This window comes from Lutjanus erythropterus, chromosome 2, assembly GCF_056507025.1.
Source record: "Lutjanus erythropterus isolate fLutEry1 chromosome 2, fLutEry1.hap2, whole genome shotgun sequence".
NCBI classification, from domain to species: domain Eukaryota; kingdom Metazoa; phylum Chordata; class Actinopteri; order Lutjaniformes; family Lutjanidae; genus Lutjanus; species Lutjanus erythropterus.
Genome location: NC_139318.1, coordinates 25751206 through 25766564, shown reverse-complemented (window position 1 = coordinate 25766564; position 15359 = coordinate 25751206). Strand labels below are relative to the sequence as shown.

The window sequence follows — 15359 nt, the reverse complement described above, 5'->3', positions numbered from 1 at the left end:
CATCAATGGTGTTTTTTTTTAAGAAGGGAAGAAAACGACTTTAATGGCTCCATGCAACTTCATGGTGTCATCAGACCATGTCAGTTTTTATTGGAAAAAAATGTCATTTTTGCCCTAGTGGCAGCACTTACAAACTGTATGTTTGAGCTCACTGCAAGATGCCACTACATAGTTTGCACTGGTCCTTTAAATAGGAATAATTTGATAAGGGTGGTACACCGCGTGGGTGGAAGGGCTGCCTGAGAGTCAAAGTACCGGGCAAAGAATACCTTTATACAGAAACTGTGCTACTGCTGCTGGCTCTGCCCACAGGTTTGACTGCTGATCCAAGTCATACATATAATCTTGATTTAGACCCTCCTTCTCCTGAAATATTCTGCAGCTACATCATAGTGTTGCAGGCACGTGTAAACCACAGTGAATGACGGGAAAGAAGGGGCATATAAAAAGGGAATAAAACTAACTCACACATCTCCAACTAATGTGACACGGTCAATTATTCCCATTCAGTGAAATCCAGTGCAGGCCGCTCGCTGCATCCCCTCCTCCTGCCAGCTGCCACTTGCAGTAGTGGTGCTGCTGCTCCCTGGTGTGTAGAGGAGGAGAGAGAGCGCGTGTCCGCTGCCCAATGACAGCGCAGGATGATGCTCAGAGAGGCTGCTGGGGTGAATGGAGGCGACAAGATGCCGTCTACAGCGGCGAAGGAGAGGAATTAACATCGATGAAGGTACATTTTATCCTTTTATTTCACTCCCACTCTATCTGCGGTTCATTATAGAGGCGTTGACACTCAAAATCAGCCCGGTGTCCTGTCGTTTTCTGCGCGTTTTGTGAGCGACCTGGCGGAAAAAAGCTCCGGCTAACGTGCGTTTAAAAAAAAAAAAAAACCCTTTCTCCATCCGAGTGTCGGTGATTGCATAGACACAGCCGGTCAGTGCTTACTTGATACAGGAGAATTTGCGTTTTAAAAGCCGCGTTGAAGCGATTGAGCAGCGCCGTGTTTCAAAATAAAGGTTTGAGTCGGCTTCCCCGCGGCGGGTTAGACTAATATTTCATTGGTGTGTTCAGGTGCTCGACGCACACCGTGCACGCCGGAGCAGTCGAAAATGTAGGCCCAATGAGCTGTCAATTGCTCGGTCGTGCTTCCTATGCTGCATCAAATGCGATTCAGCCCACACGCCGGTCACTTACATCAAAATATAGGTTATATTTAAATTGAAAGCAGAGGCCTGTGTGTAATTCAGATGCAACATCTGGAGAGGATGTTTCACATGTTTCTTATGAGCCATTTTTTTTTAGCAGGTTGAACACTGGGACTGGGTGGACTGGTGGACAGGCCATTTGGGATATCACATTTCCATCTTCTCATCCAATCAACCAACCGTTGAAGTCAGTGGGAAGCACGAGGGCGTTAAGACTCTGTAGTAGAATACGTGATGAGGAGGCTGCATGTGTTGCTCAAGTGGCTCTGCACCGCACTAAATGAGCTGGTACTTCTTTTCACATGCACATTTCTCCATTATCAGCCCACTGAAAAGGCTATTTATAGTAAAAAATGTCCTTTATATGTCTGCCCTAGTCATGCGCTCTGACCTCAAATCTCAGTTTCTGACTTATTTGATGCAGTTTGTCAGAGTGAGAGCAAAATGCCTGCATGCATGCTGGTTTTTAAAATGTCATGATATAGCCTTGTAAGAAACAGGCCCCCCTCCTCAACCCCACAGATACACTCAGCAGCAGCAGCAGCAGCAGCAGCATGGCCGGTGGTGAAATCTTTGTTTCAGAACATCTGTATCCTCTCCGCTGTTAACGCACCACTGCTCTCTGAATTGCCAGCGATCATTTCTTCACTGGCCTATAACTGGCATTTGCTGGCAGGTTTTCAGGTCCTGGTGACTGTAATTGCTCCTTTAATACCTGAGCGGTATGAGTGTGACGTCTGGTCAGGAATGACTGGAAGTGACAGCATGGCCATGAGGTGCAAAAAGCTGCAAAAAAAAAAAAACAGAACAGAAATTCATTTTTGATTTTAAATCTGTGCTAACACACATTTGGTGTCATTCTAAAAATAAGAAATAATGGTATTTCATGCATTGTCTATGTGTGTCCATTGTAAAGTTAAAATGTAACTGTGGAGTGGGGGTGGGGTGGAGGATTAGCCACAATTGGCATTCTCAGCTGGCATCCCCTGTGGTAGTCCAATATTATCACAGTTTCTGCAATAATATGATCCTCTCTTACTGCAGCCTGGTCATTTCCTTCTGAGAAAAGTGCTTTGGTGCTGTGTGGATCTGTGTGGGTGAAATCTGTTAATGTCGATAATAAGACATTTTACTTAAGAACAGGGTTAAAAGAAGAATAAAAGGATCAGAGGAACATTTTTCATTTAAACTTCTGTAGAGCATGATTGTCATATTCATAGTCATGTGAATGGCATATTCAAAAAAAAGAAAAGCACATCTCAAGTTTTCAAATCAAGGAGGACAAAATCCTCTTATTTCACTGGGATAGATAGATAGATAGATAGATAGATAGATAGATAGATAGTTGTAAACATAAGAAGAGAGAACATCAGTAGAAATAGCTCAATACAAAGCCTTTGCATACCCTAAAGGTACTAATAAGATCATAGATCATAGAATAACGATATAATACACAATATAAAAGATATACTATAATACACAAAAGATGTACTAAACATTAGACACACGCATTTGGATTTTTTTTTTAAATTAAAAATGCAACGTGTGTGCTGGTATAAAATTGTTTAAGTTCAAGCTTAATTTGGCTTCACATGTTTTGGCACAGAGCCTTCATCAGTGCGCGTAACTCACTCAGTATCTGACTTAGATGTGCACTGTCCACTGCTAATACAGTTATTCAATTGATTGATTAGTCAATAGAAATCCATAATGTAAATGTTTAAGTCATTTATCAAACAACATAATTGATTTCAGCCTCTAAAATGAGAGGATTTGCTTGTTTTCTCTTTTTCATATAATTTAAACCTGAATATGTTTGGGTTTATGACTGCAGGAGACAAAAAAACCCTAATTTAAAACCATCACCTGGGGCATTTGCTAATTATAATCAACAGATAATGAAAATGTTCACCAGTTGCATCTCTACACTGTGCACTTTGATCAAACCCCATGGATCATTTCAGTATTCCCAGTGCTTCCAAGCTCCAGGCAATCAATCTGTAAGATCTCTGACTGTGGCACACCCATGTGATTAGAGTGTACGCCAGTGGGTGGACAGAAAAGCAGAAACACCTTACTGCACAGTACAAAAGCAAGCGGGTATCAGTTGTGTAAGTGAAGATGTTTGACTTTAGACTGTCAGAGGCACAGGTTGAGTTTTGAGGTGGAAGTCTCTAGTGTTAAGCGTTTGTATGTCATCATGATTTTTAAAGTAAATATGTCTGGCATGTGAGTCTTTTTACTGAACAGCTGACAGTGAAGATTGGCAGGAAACATGAGGAGTGAGGGGGAGGACGTGCAACAAAGATCCCCAGCTGGAATCAGAGCATGGAAGTTGCGGTCACATGGCACACATCCCAGATCACTGGCGCACCAGCAGCATGGCACAGTTGGCATAATGTTTGAAACTTTCCCCCACATCACATTTCATAGTTTTCCTATAATTCAAGACTACAAAGGCAGCTACATAAGTGAAGCTTATGAAAGCTGAAGCTGAAGAAAACTTACTAGAAAGCTTTATTAAGGGGGCTGAAAACCCAATTTTTACACATAAGTTTTCAAGTAAAGGTAAGTCAACTTAAACAAGACCTAAGGTCACTGCCTGAATCACTGATACAACAGTTGTGACATGGAGAGAATCTAATGGTGCAAAAAGTACAGCCCAGACTCAGAAAAATACCACTGAGTTGAATCATCCTCACCAGCAGTTTCATCAACAAAAACACAGATTCTCACCAGACTAGATATACAGCTGGTCAGTCCTAATTATCATCCGATGTTTTTGTTGTTATGTGGCTGTACTGCCCATTGCCTGAATGCTGGTTTTGCTCTGAACACATTTACCCAGCAGACTTCACAGACCTGCTATAGCAGGCTGACCACTGTAGATAAGAGCTGCAGTATTTGTTGTTGAATATGTCTGCATATTTAGAATTTGAATTTAATTTGCTCGTGTCTCTCAGAGGGACTTAAGAGAAAAAGGAGATATTATTTTACACTGTTCTTAAGTTATGAATGCAAAATCTGAATACTTGTTCTGTCCAAGCCTCTAAATCGAATTCTGGTTGATTTGTTCTGCAGTTTTTAGGGCTATGTATTGGCAAGAATCTGGTATGCATCACAGCACAGAGATTAAAATACAGTATATTACCTTATATTGCAGTGCTGTACTATATGCAACCCAATATATTGCATTTAGTATTATTATATTATTAAAATGTTAATTTCTCTCAAATCGTGTTCACGAATTTGTTAAAATTTGTGTTAGTGAGCACTTCTCCTTTGCCAAGATAATCCATATAGTATAATCCATGTAGCATCTAGATATACTGATTAAACAGCAGGATTATTGCACAGGTGTGTCTTGAATTGGTCACAATAGAAGGACACTCTAAAATGTGCTGTTTAATCTTGAAAAAAAAAACATATTTATGAGGCACTGCACTATGGCTGTTTAACATAAGGCTACAGATACCAATTTGTTTTCCCTCGTAGGGCAAAATCACAACCTGCCGTACTCACACCTGCCTCTGATTGGCTTACCCCGATAGCCTCACCCTAACGAACCAACCACTCCTCGTGCCCAAACCTAAAACCTGGCGGATGGATTATCTTGGCAAAGGAGAAGTGCTCACTAACACAAATTTTAACAAATTTGTGAGCACAATTTGAAAGAAAGTAGCCTTTTCTGTACACAGAAGTCTTTTTTTTTTTTTTTTTTTCACTTAAACTGTTGCGTTTACATTTTTGATGAGTACAGATAACAACACTGCGATCTAGTGGTCAGGGCGTTTGAACACAACACAAAATGAACCACTGTCACAGATCTGATTAAAAATGTATACAGTGTACATGAGAATCAATACAGTATGGGAAAAACTGGGATATGGGATAGTATTGCAGTACTCCAGCATATAGATGTTTTCTTACACCTTAGCCCTTTTATGTGTGCACATTCCCATCCCATTTCTCGGCACCTTTTACTTAAAAGTACAGGAAGCAATTCTGGAAAAAGACAGTTGACTTTTGAGTCTAATTCATAAGTTGTCAAATTACAGACGTTTTAGATCGGTGGCTCGAAAATGTTCGATTGTTGAGTCTCATTCCCAGGTTGTCACTTACTGAATGAATTGGCCAAAGTCTCCTGTCACAGGTTAGATTTTCTAAAGCCTGAAAACAGAGCCAAGAGGAGGAGCAGAAGTCTAATTTTCCCTCAGTCCACTCAAATTTCATTATGCTTAAAGGTTATAATGGAACTTTTTCCCACCGACGCCAAAAATAAACTGCCTACCCCAGCTTTAATAGAGCTAAGAGAATTGATGGCGTCCTGTCTGACCTCCTCTGCCAGGATGCAGCGACTGCCTCTTGGCCACAGATGATGCTTCAGTGAGTGCATCTGAGGGGTCCTGTCATCCAAAATCTTAGGGGAGACCTGTTGACACGTGGTTGTCTGTGCCATGAATTTTCATTTCATCTGTCCCTCAAAGAAAAATAAAAAGATATGCATGAATTTGGAAAAAAAAAAAAGAGAGAAAGGTCCCATAAAGCCTAGGGGCTGTCACGTCACCTGCTGCAACACACGCCATCCACATTTGGCCACAATTTTTCCCCCCTCACCTTTGGGAAACTTATGCTACCGTTATGAGGTGGTGCTTTATCTCTGTTAGCCCAGGCATTGTCACCATGGCAACTGGGTCTGAGCAGCAAGTGTCACCGTAGGAGAGAAAGTGCCGTAGTTCACTTTGATGGAAGAGGCTAATTTTTTTTTTTTTTCTCACAGACGGTCCAATATTATTCATCAGCAGACAGCCTGTGACATTAGCAACGCCTGTCTCTGTCTTCAACAGTTGTTGTTCAACAGCTTTCTTTATTTTACCAAAAAAAATATCTACCATCATGTGACGATGACACCACAATTATGAGTCACCTAAAGCTTTAAATATATTATATACTATGATATATCTATGGGATAAAGTGACAGAACCATTATCACAGCATTAAAAATTCAGGCTTACAGATCCTTTTCTACTTGTTAGCCAGCAGGCTTTTCAGTATTTTTAAAATCTTCTCATTTATGCCATTTTAATTTAAATTGTAGAAAGAATAGCTATAGCATAATGGTTTAACGTCAGCGGTTGTAAAATCATTGCATCCCTTGTCTGCTTTAATTTGTAAGTTTTATGTGTTTACGAGACAATACAATGCAGCAGAGGATTACTTTATGTGATTTGCTCTGGACCTGATTATGTTCACTGTCCTTTATAATTGATTCTATTGCAGTGAGTTGAGGATATTGCATTGATCCTCTTGTTTAGTGCAACACAGTGGTGTATGTTGATGTTCTCTGGTGCTCTTTATAGTTCAACAGCAGCACTGTGTTTTTGTGTATTAGTGATATGGTATAATCTTTCACTTTGGTTCAGTTTCTAACACTTATTGCAGTAATAAACCCTGTATCCAAACACCACTGTTCAGAGAAAATTGTTGATCAAGTAGAAGGCCAAAGAAACACGTTCACACAAAAAGCTGTTGAATTTGATTTGAATGAAACTTTTTGCAGGGAATTCACTTAAAAAAACAACAATTTGGTGAACATCTTATTCATTTAGACATTTTGTCAGGGCCAGGGCAATATATTCATCAATCATGTATCATATTGTGATATACTATAAGTGTTGTCTTTTCCTGATTTTACAGGCTGCATTACAGTAAAGTGATTTAATTTTCTGAATTTACCAGATTAGTCTGGTTGTTCTATTACTGGCCCTAACCCACTAAGTTATTATATCCATGTTACTGATGATTATTGATGAAATATCTATAATATTTTGAGAAAGCATCAAAAGTTATCACTAAAATATTAATCATGATGTTTGATTTTGTCCTTATCAGTGCATTATATTCTATAAGATGGTCATATGTTTGCACTATTTGAGAATTTACAGTATGTTATTGTAGAGAAAATGTGTATATTGAGATATATAAAGCATATCGCAGCAGAGCCTAAAAATACTCAGATATTGTTTCAGGGCTGCTACTAATAATCACCTCCAATGTCGATTCTGTCAATTATTTTCTTGTTTGGTCCATAAAATGTCAGAAAATTGTGAAAAATGTTGATGATCACTGTTTCCCAAAACCCAAAGCGACATCCTTAAAACATGGTTGGTGTTTAATTAGATATTTGACAACTAATCAATGAATCAAATCATTGTAGCTGTAAAAATGATGATGTGACTTTTTCTGGGATCTGTACAAAGCAAGCGTGATCACTTACGTATGGAGAATATGATTTGTAGGCTGCAGCATACCTCTAACACCAAAATGTTTCATTTATGATGGTATGTTATGGAACATTTTACCTTTATCAAAAATTGCAGCTTCTGCGATCTGAATATTGCACTGAGCTGTATTTCGATTTTGATGATATTCTAATTAATTGTTCAGCCCTGCATCTCATCGCTTAATGGGTATCATTATTTGATTTAAAACGAACGAATCGGTCATTACTGATCAGAACAGACAAATGTGATATAACATGTAATACTGTAGCCTGTGTTTTCATTAGTCTATTATTTAGCTGATGTACTGTGTGGTTGTAAACCTGCACTGTCTGTCCTGACTGTATCAGCTGCATTAATGGGATGTAGATAAATGTTGGCCAGTGGGAAATCCAGGATGATGCCTGGAAATTCCTGTGGGCTATTTGAAATAGGAGTCACATAAAATGTGACAGTTTGCTGCTGATGTTCACTAATAGTCTTAAAGCCAACTTCAGCTCTAGCATCTTGTGGACAAATGAGTTTTGTTGAGACATGCTCAGTTTCTGAGGGGAGTGTACTGTGTATTTTTAAAAAGTGAATGTTTTTTTTTGTGCTTTTCATCTGACACGTACAAACGGTTTCTATTTGTCTAACAGGTATTTCTCTCCTGTTTCCTCAGATCTGACTTTGATGTGCTTCACCTATTAAGGCATGAAATCCTGTAAGTCACCCATGTGCAGTTCAGAGAGTCAGAGCAGCTTCATTTCAGCGCGCTCCCGTTAAAGGACCCACTGGTGGCTACACCGCCGATTCACAGGACATGTACGGCAGTGCCAGAGCTGTAGGCCATATAGAGAGCAGCCCCGCACGGTCCCCGCGCCTGCCAAGGTCCCCCAGACTGGGCCATCGGAGGGCCAACAGCGGGGGCGGGGGTGGTGCGGGGGGCAAGACGCTCTCCATGGAGAACATCCAGTCCCTCAACGCTGCCTACGCCACTTCGGGGCCCATGTACCTGAGCGACCACGAGGGCGTGGGCTCTACTGCCACCTACCCAAAAGGCACTATGACTCTGGGTCGAGCCACCAGCCGGGCCATGTACGGGGGCCGCGTCACAGCCATGGGCAGCAGTCCCAACATCGCTTCAGTGGGGCTGCCTCATCACGCTGACCTTCTGTCTTACAGTGACCTGGGCTCCCTCTCCATGCTGCACCACCACCACCACCAGGGGGTGCCCTCCGCCCTGCTGAGGCAGGCGGTGCGGGGCAGTGGTGGGGAGCTGCTGGAGATGCAGGCCCAGCTCAGGGATATGCAGAGGGAGAATGAGCTGCTGCGCAGAGAGCTTGACCTGAAGGACAGTAAGTTGGGATCTTCCACCAACAGCATCAAAAGCTTCTGGAGTCCTGAGCTGAAGAAGGAGCGGATCATGAGAAAGGAGGAGGCCGCACGCACGTCCATCCTTAAAGAGCAGATGAGAGTGACTCATGAGGAGAACCAGGTGAGACCAGCCCTCTCATCTCTCATATAATCCACTCATTACTGCAGTGAGCTTCAGTTGCTATAGTCTGTTGTCTTTCTGTTGTCTTTTTGGATCTGTGTGTCTCTGCTTTCACCATTCTCTCCTCTGCAATAGACCACTGTCATCCTCAGTCCAAGAACTCAGAGAAATATTGCAGTCAGTCATGTTTTTCAATACTTGTGGAAACCTTTCTGGAAAGAGTTCTTTGTGTGCATAAATATTTAACACACACTCTACTCACATAGTACTCCAGTACAGAATCAATGTCAGAGACCACTTGAGCCGCAGGAAATACAAAACCCTTTAATCTAGTCGTCTATAATCTAGTTTTTGAAATCTGAGCCTTGAGCCTTGCATGAAATCATCTTATAAACCATCATTTTGACAATGAAAATCTGCTCAATGACACTGCCAACAGGTGAAATGTAACTTCTGTATAAAAATTGCATACCGATTGTGTGTATACACAATCTGGTCACAACATTGGTTTATTTTAGTTTATTTTCAGAGAATATTATAAGACAGGCCCTAGACTGTGAGATGTCAAAAGGTTTTTCTGCATGTTTCAATGTGGGTGTGTAGTCATGGCCCAGTTACATCAGTAACTGACAAGGGTAGGCACAAGGCCCAGAGACGAATGTCAAGGATGCTTAAACACTCTCTGTCTTACTCTTTCTCTCTCCTCCCTTTTCCTCTGTCTTTCCTTTACTCACCCTGACTTTGATCATCTCCCACTGTCTGTTCATATGGTCTTCACTATCTCCATGTACATATAAAATCTGTCGTTTGCTTCCAACTCGATGCAGAAAAAAGTCAAAATCGCAATGTGGCCAAGTGCGATATCCAAATTGCAGAAGCTGCATTTTCTTGATTTTCTTCATAAATTAAAAATGTGTGATTAAACAGCATTATATTGAAGTACTGTAGTGCTGCAGAGATGCCCTGGCTACAGATCTTGTTCTTCAGATGTAAGAAAACGTGTTTGTTTGGTACAGACCCCAACACACACAAAACACACAAACATCATCTACTGCACTGATGATCAATGTGGAAAAATGCACTTTGTGTCACTCTAATTTAGTTGATTTTCATGTTTGATCTCAGATGTAGATTATTTCAAAGCTGCAATAATTAGTCAATAATCAATTAGTCAAAGAAAGAAAACTAATTTGACTATCTTGAGTTGATTAATTGTTTCATTGTGTCATTTTTCAAGCAAATTGTCAAACATTTGCTGGTTCCAGCTAAATGTAAGGATTTGCTGCTTTTCTGTCTTTGGATTTTGGGCTGTTGGATGGACAAAAGAAATAGCACTCCCACCACTCATTACAAAGCCCACAATGCAACAGCTGCTGCGCAAGTCAAGACCTGCGCACCAACCCCTCCTCCCATTGCTTTGATGACACACTGATCGGTGGTGATCAGATGAATGCATCGGTCAGCGCTTTTACAGTGACACTTAAGCTAACCCTCCAAATAAATGGCCAAACAAAAAGTGGACTGACTTTCAAAGCAGTACCTGTTTGTCGACATCGGAGGTAAACCTGTGTGCCTTGTTTGTGGAGCTAATGTGGCCATAATTAAAGAATATAACATAAGACGACACTATGAGACATAACATCAGGACGAGTACAAAAACCTGGACACACAGCAGAAGCTACAGAAGAGTTTAAAAAGATTCTGGTGTCACAGCAGGCTATGTTCACAAAAGCAAAGTCACAAAGTGAAGCTGCCGTGAAAGCTGGTTTTATAGTAGCAGAAGAGATCAAATCAGTCAAATGAGCCTGGCTATTTACGGAGGGAAAGTTTTTGAAACAATGCATGATTAAAGTGTGCGACGTCTTGTGTCCAGACAAAAAGCAAGCATTTTCAAATGTAAGTCTCAGCAGAAATACTGTTATAATACTGTCAATACTGACTGGATATGTGAGCTTAAATATTCTGAGGTGGGATGTTCTCATTTTACTTTATATTACTGTGGAAGAAAAAAAATATTTTAAATTGTATTTATTTTATTGAGGATAAAGTTGTTGCAGTTTGGCCGTTCAAAAAACAGTCAGTTTTAGACTGTTCAATAAATATTAATCCTGTTTGGCTCGTGACTTAGACTGTGTTGTAAATTTCGTCCCCTTCTGTGATTGAGTTTGACACCCCTGGTTTAGCCACAGCCCTAATTACATTAGCGTCAGCCTGTTTCCATCTATGGGATGTATGAAGTAAAACAGCAAATAATTGGCTGACTTATAGTACTGACAATGTTTGGATAAATCATTTGGTTTAGTTTGATATTTCAGCTGCAAGGAAAAGTGTACAACACACACACACAGGTAGATTGTGGAATAGGTCAGCGTATTGCTTCACTGGGCTTTACACCATTTTCCTTTTATTTCTTCTTTTTGAGGCAGGCTGTGGTGGCATGATGAAGCTAATTGCACAACGTCTGAAGCAACGTAAAGGTTGAATTTTGCCAGCTGGTTGTGGTCTTTGTGCCAGTCTGTCAGCGTTTCTGTCTGTCTGCTTGAGTGATGCTGTCAGACACCGGGCAGCCAGTAGGCCACTCATTACTCAGAGCGGCAGACACTGTCACTCCACCCTTCAAGGTCACGACAGGGTGCCATTAGCGTGACCCTTTAAATGAGACCTGTCTTAATGTCTTTGTGCAAGGTCTGCGTGCATTTGTGTATATGATGGACATTCCCTTTTAAAAAAAAATCACATATTCGACTGGAATTTAAAGAGTTCGCCTAAAGCGGCGCCATGCTGCTAAAGGAAAGAATGTCGAGCTCTCTGCTTTTCGATTGGATGGTTTTTACCTGCTGGTGATCCCCCAGAGGGGAGCCAGAGGTGCTGTCATCACTCCTTTATATCTTTATGATTCATGAAAATGTGTAGGGCCAGTGTTTGGGAGGAGAATGTGCCACTGACAGGGCCTTAGCCATTCATCATTTCACTTATTCCTTATGTTGAGTGCGATTTAACACTCAGTGTGAATCCTTGTATATATTTTTAGCTCAGCTTCATCCACTGTAGGAGCTGAATGTGTCCAGCTGAATATGAAAGCTGTACAGTGTGGGCTTTCATGCCTTTGTGCTCGATACAAAGAGAGGACTCTTCTTTTTATTGCCAGCCTTGTCCATCAGCGTTCGCTCTGACTCTGCTGCACTGAATTATATTTATATCCCTCCTGGTAGGGTTCATTAATGAAGTATGTCGGCTAATAAAAGGCAGATGTGCCTTGTTACTATAATTGGTCTTTTCTATCTTGATTTCTGGGCTGTGAGGCAGGCGTCCTTACGTAAGTATGTACTTACGGTGGGATGGTTTTAGAGGCTGACTGAGGGGCACATTGCCTCATTAATAATGGAGTAATTTCAGGCCAATCATTACATCTGTCTTGTAGCACCCTTCACAGTTGCATCAGGTGCCTCAGGCTTCTATTAGCTTGAGCAAATGCCATGCATTATTTATTTACTGAAAAATAAGATCTGGGAATATGTGCTCCTCTTTCTTTACCACATTTTAGGAAAAGAGGGGAAACCATTCAGGCATTAGTGTTTGTCTTTCGTCTGATTTGGAAAGCTGTGAGTGAAATACCAGCCACAGCCTGCAGAGCTTTAATCAACACAGTCGATGGTCATGACTGGAGGTGATGATTAGCTCAGGACGGTTTTGTGAAGAGCATTTTTAATGCAACCGGCCCAGGCTCTTATAACGCTGAACCGTTTGACTTGGATTAAGCAGAATTTTTTGTCGTGCTGAAGCTGGACAACTGCTGCTGGAGGGAAGTGTGTGAGCTAGAGCGTACCATATCTGACTGAGTCATGACCACTGCTGCTCAGCCACCCAGTCAGCCCTCATCAATGCAATCCCCAAAATGGAGGCTGAGCTTCCCATATCACAGTGCTCTGTCTGTGCATGGAGACTGAACCTCAGACATGTTTTTTTAATTCTTTACTGTGAGCTGCAGATTGTTACATGTCGCTGAGCAGCAATAAAATCGTGAACATGTGAACAGGGTGGATATATTTGGAGAATATTGTGAATAAAGGTGTATGCATATGCAAATGTGGATGCATGTGCATTACTCACCATTAGGGCTGTACAGTTAGAGGTAAGATTTGTCTGAGCTATTCATAAACACACCAGAAAGATAACTGGTTGTTGAGTGTTTCTGCAGATACAGATACAGACATCACCACACACATGTAGAAGTGATGAATGAAAGGGATTATATTTAAATGAGTGCACATTGTTGTTGTTGTTTTTTAAAGAAAATGTTGCATATTACGCCTTTAATTGAAATATTATCAAAATCTTAATATGGCCAAGTGCAATATCCAAATTGCAGAAGCTGCAATTTTTTGCTAAAGGAAAAATTTGTGACAAAAAAAAGCATTATAATGAAGTATTGTAGTTCTGTAGAGATACCCTGGCCGGCAGTCTAGTTCTCCAGACATAGGAAATGTTTATTTGGTACAGAATTAAGTAAATATCACATCATCATTATTTCAGTAGCTTTTTTCAGTGAAAATGAAAATTTAGGCTGTAAGGCTGTAGCAGTTTATCATTTCGAGTTATTTTCTTAAGAAAAACTATATCAATTCTCTGATTTCAGCTCCAGAAATGTGAATATTTTCTGGTTTATTTAGTCTCTATGCGGGGTGGGAAATTAGCAACAGCCAAATGCTGGTAAAATACGGAAGCAGCTGGTGGGATTTCAGACACAAAATAATGATTTATTAGATTAGATATGAGATTATTAGATATTCACATTTAAAACAGTTTATCTTCCACCCTGCCTCTATAGCTGCATTCAAATGAACCCTAATATTCCACAATAATCAGAAAAACAGCCGAGTCATAAGTGACGATTAAAAGTGATTACCTTTATATGAGTCTACATTATTAATTAGGAAAATTATGCATATTATGCCTTTAACTTGAATTTTCTAAACAGGATTATTTCAATCAGATTGAAGAAATAATGTCCATCTAAACATAACTTGTGACAGAAAACTGAATATCTTTGGGCGGTGGACAAAACATTTTAGGACGTCACCTTGGGCTTTGGAAAACAGGGATCAAACATTTTTAACCTTTTTCTGACATTTTATGTACCAAAGAACCAATCATTTAATCTAGAAAATGATTAATCAACAATAGAAATAATTGTTAGTTGGAGCTTTAGTGTGGATTGTGTGTGTGTGTGTGTGTGTGTGTGTGTGTGTGTGTGTGTGTGTGTGTGTGTGCACCATGCAGTCTGTGGTGTGTACTGTATGTGTGTGAACTGGGAGCATTTTAGATTAGACATTTCTTCCCTTTGTAGCTGTGCCAGCTGCTAATGTGTGCAGAGGTTTAGTCATCAGAACCAGTCTGTATTTTGTGTGAGAGTCACAATTATTTGTTTGCACAGATGATTCAGCAGGTGTGTACACAACACAGTGTACATTAACGCAGTATGTCTGTTCTGTTGGTGGCAAACAAGCATGCAGCTATCATATAAACGTATACGATGAGCCAAGGTATTGACGTATTTGGCGATGTCGTGACACAGTGAGCTCATGTGGACACAGGATGCATCATGTGAACAGTCAAAGGAGCTTCCTGTGGCAGCCACCCCCTCGTCTGAGCACATAATGGCTTCATCCGGAGGACAGGAGGGTGATGAAATGAGGAGTCTCTCTCCTCACTTCATCTCAACGCAGAGATGAAATGCACAGAGGCAGGGAACATTTACTGAGTGCAGTGCTGGTGAGATTAAGGTGGGAGTGGAGGATGGAAGAACAAAGCAAAGCGGATAAGTCTGCTGGTGTCTTTTTCTCCAGAACAGCACAGTTTCAGATTAGATCAGAGCCAACGGTGCAAAAATGTCCATCTTAACAAGTAAAGTGAGAATCCAATAATAAAGATGTATTCTGCTTTTGAAGCAGGAAAAAAAGAATTGAACAACACTGAAATTCTACGTCTTTTCAGGGGTGACCGTGGCTCAGGAGGTACTCATGAAAGGTCGCCTACTGATTGCGAGGTTGAAGTTTGATGCCTGGTTCTTCGTGTCCACATGTCAATGTGTCAAAGCTATTTTTCACTGGTCTCTGATATTCTGGGGGGATGCACCTGTATTGGCTGAACAGAGGTGTCAGCTGATATTCGTCTTGTTGAATACTACCAGCCTTTCAGCAAATAATGTTAATGTTCACCGGTGTCAGTGGCCTGTGTTTATCTGTTGTGTCAATGCTGAATCTGACTGTAATTGAATGATGAATTTTGTGCTGGTTATTTGTGGGTCGACTCAGACAACAGTTGCTAGCATACCCAGTTGCTGATTTGGAGAAGTCACTGACTGGACACAGACACGACATGATGTATGATTTGCTCATT

General features: G+C 40.8%; 1 protein-coding gene across 1 annotated transcript in view; it reads left to right on the top strand.

Moving 5' to 3' along the window:
- The first annotated feature begins 590 nt into the window (after positions 1–590).
- erc2 (ELKS/RAB6-interacting/CAST family member 2) overlaps positions 591–15359 on the top strand; it is a 55557-nt gene continuing 40788 nt past the window's right edge. The window contains exons 1-2 of the mRNA XM_084734824.1: positions 591–727; positions 8145–8960. Of these exons, the coding sequence (XP_084590950.1) occupies positions 8286–8960 (675 nt within the window). The 5' untranslated portion in view covers positions 591–727; positions 8145–8285. The remainder of the gene's footprint in view (positions 728–8144; positions 8961–15359) is intronic.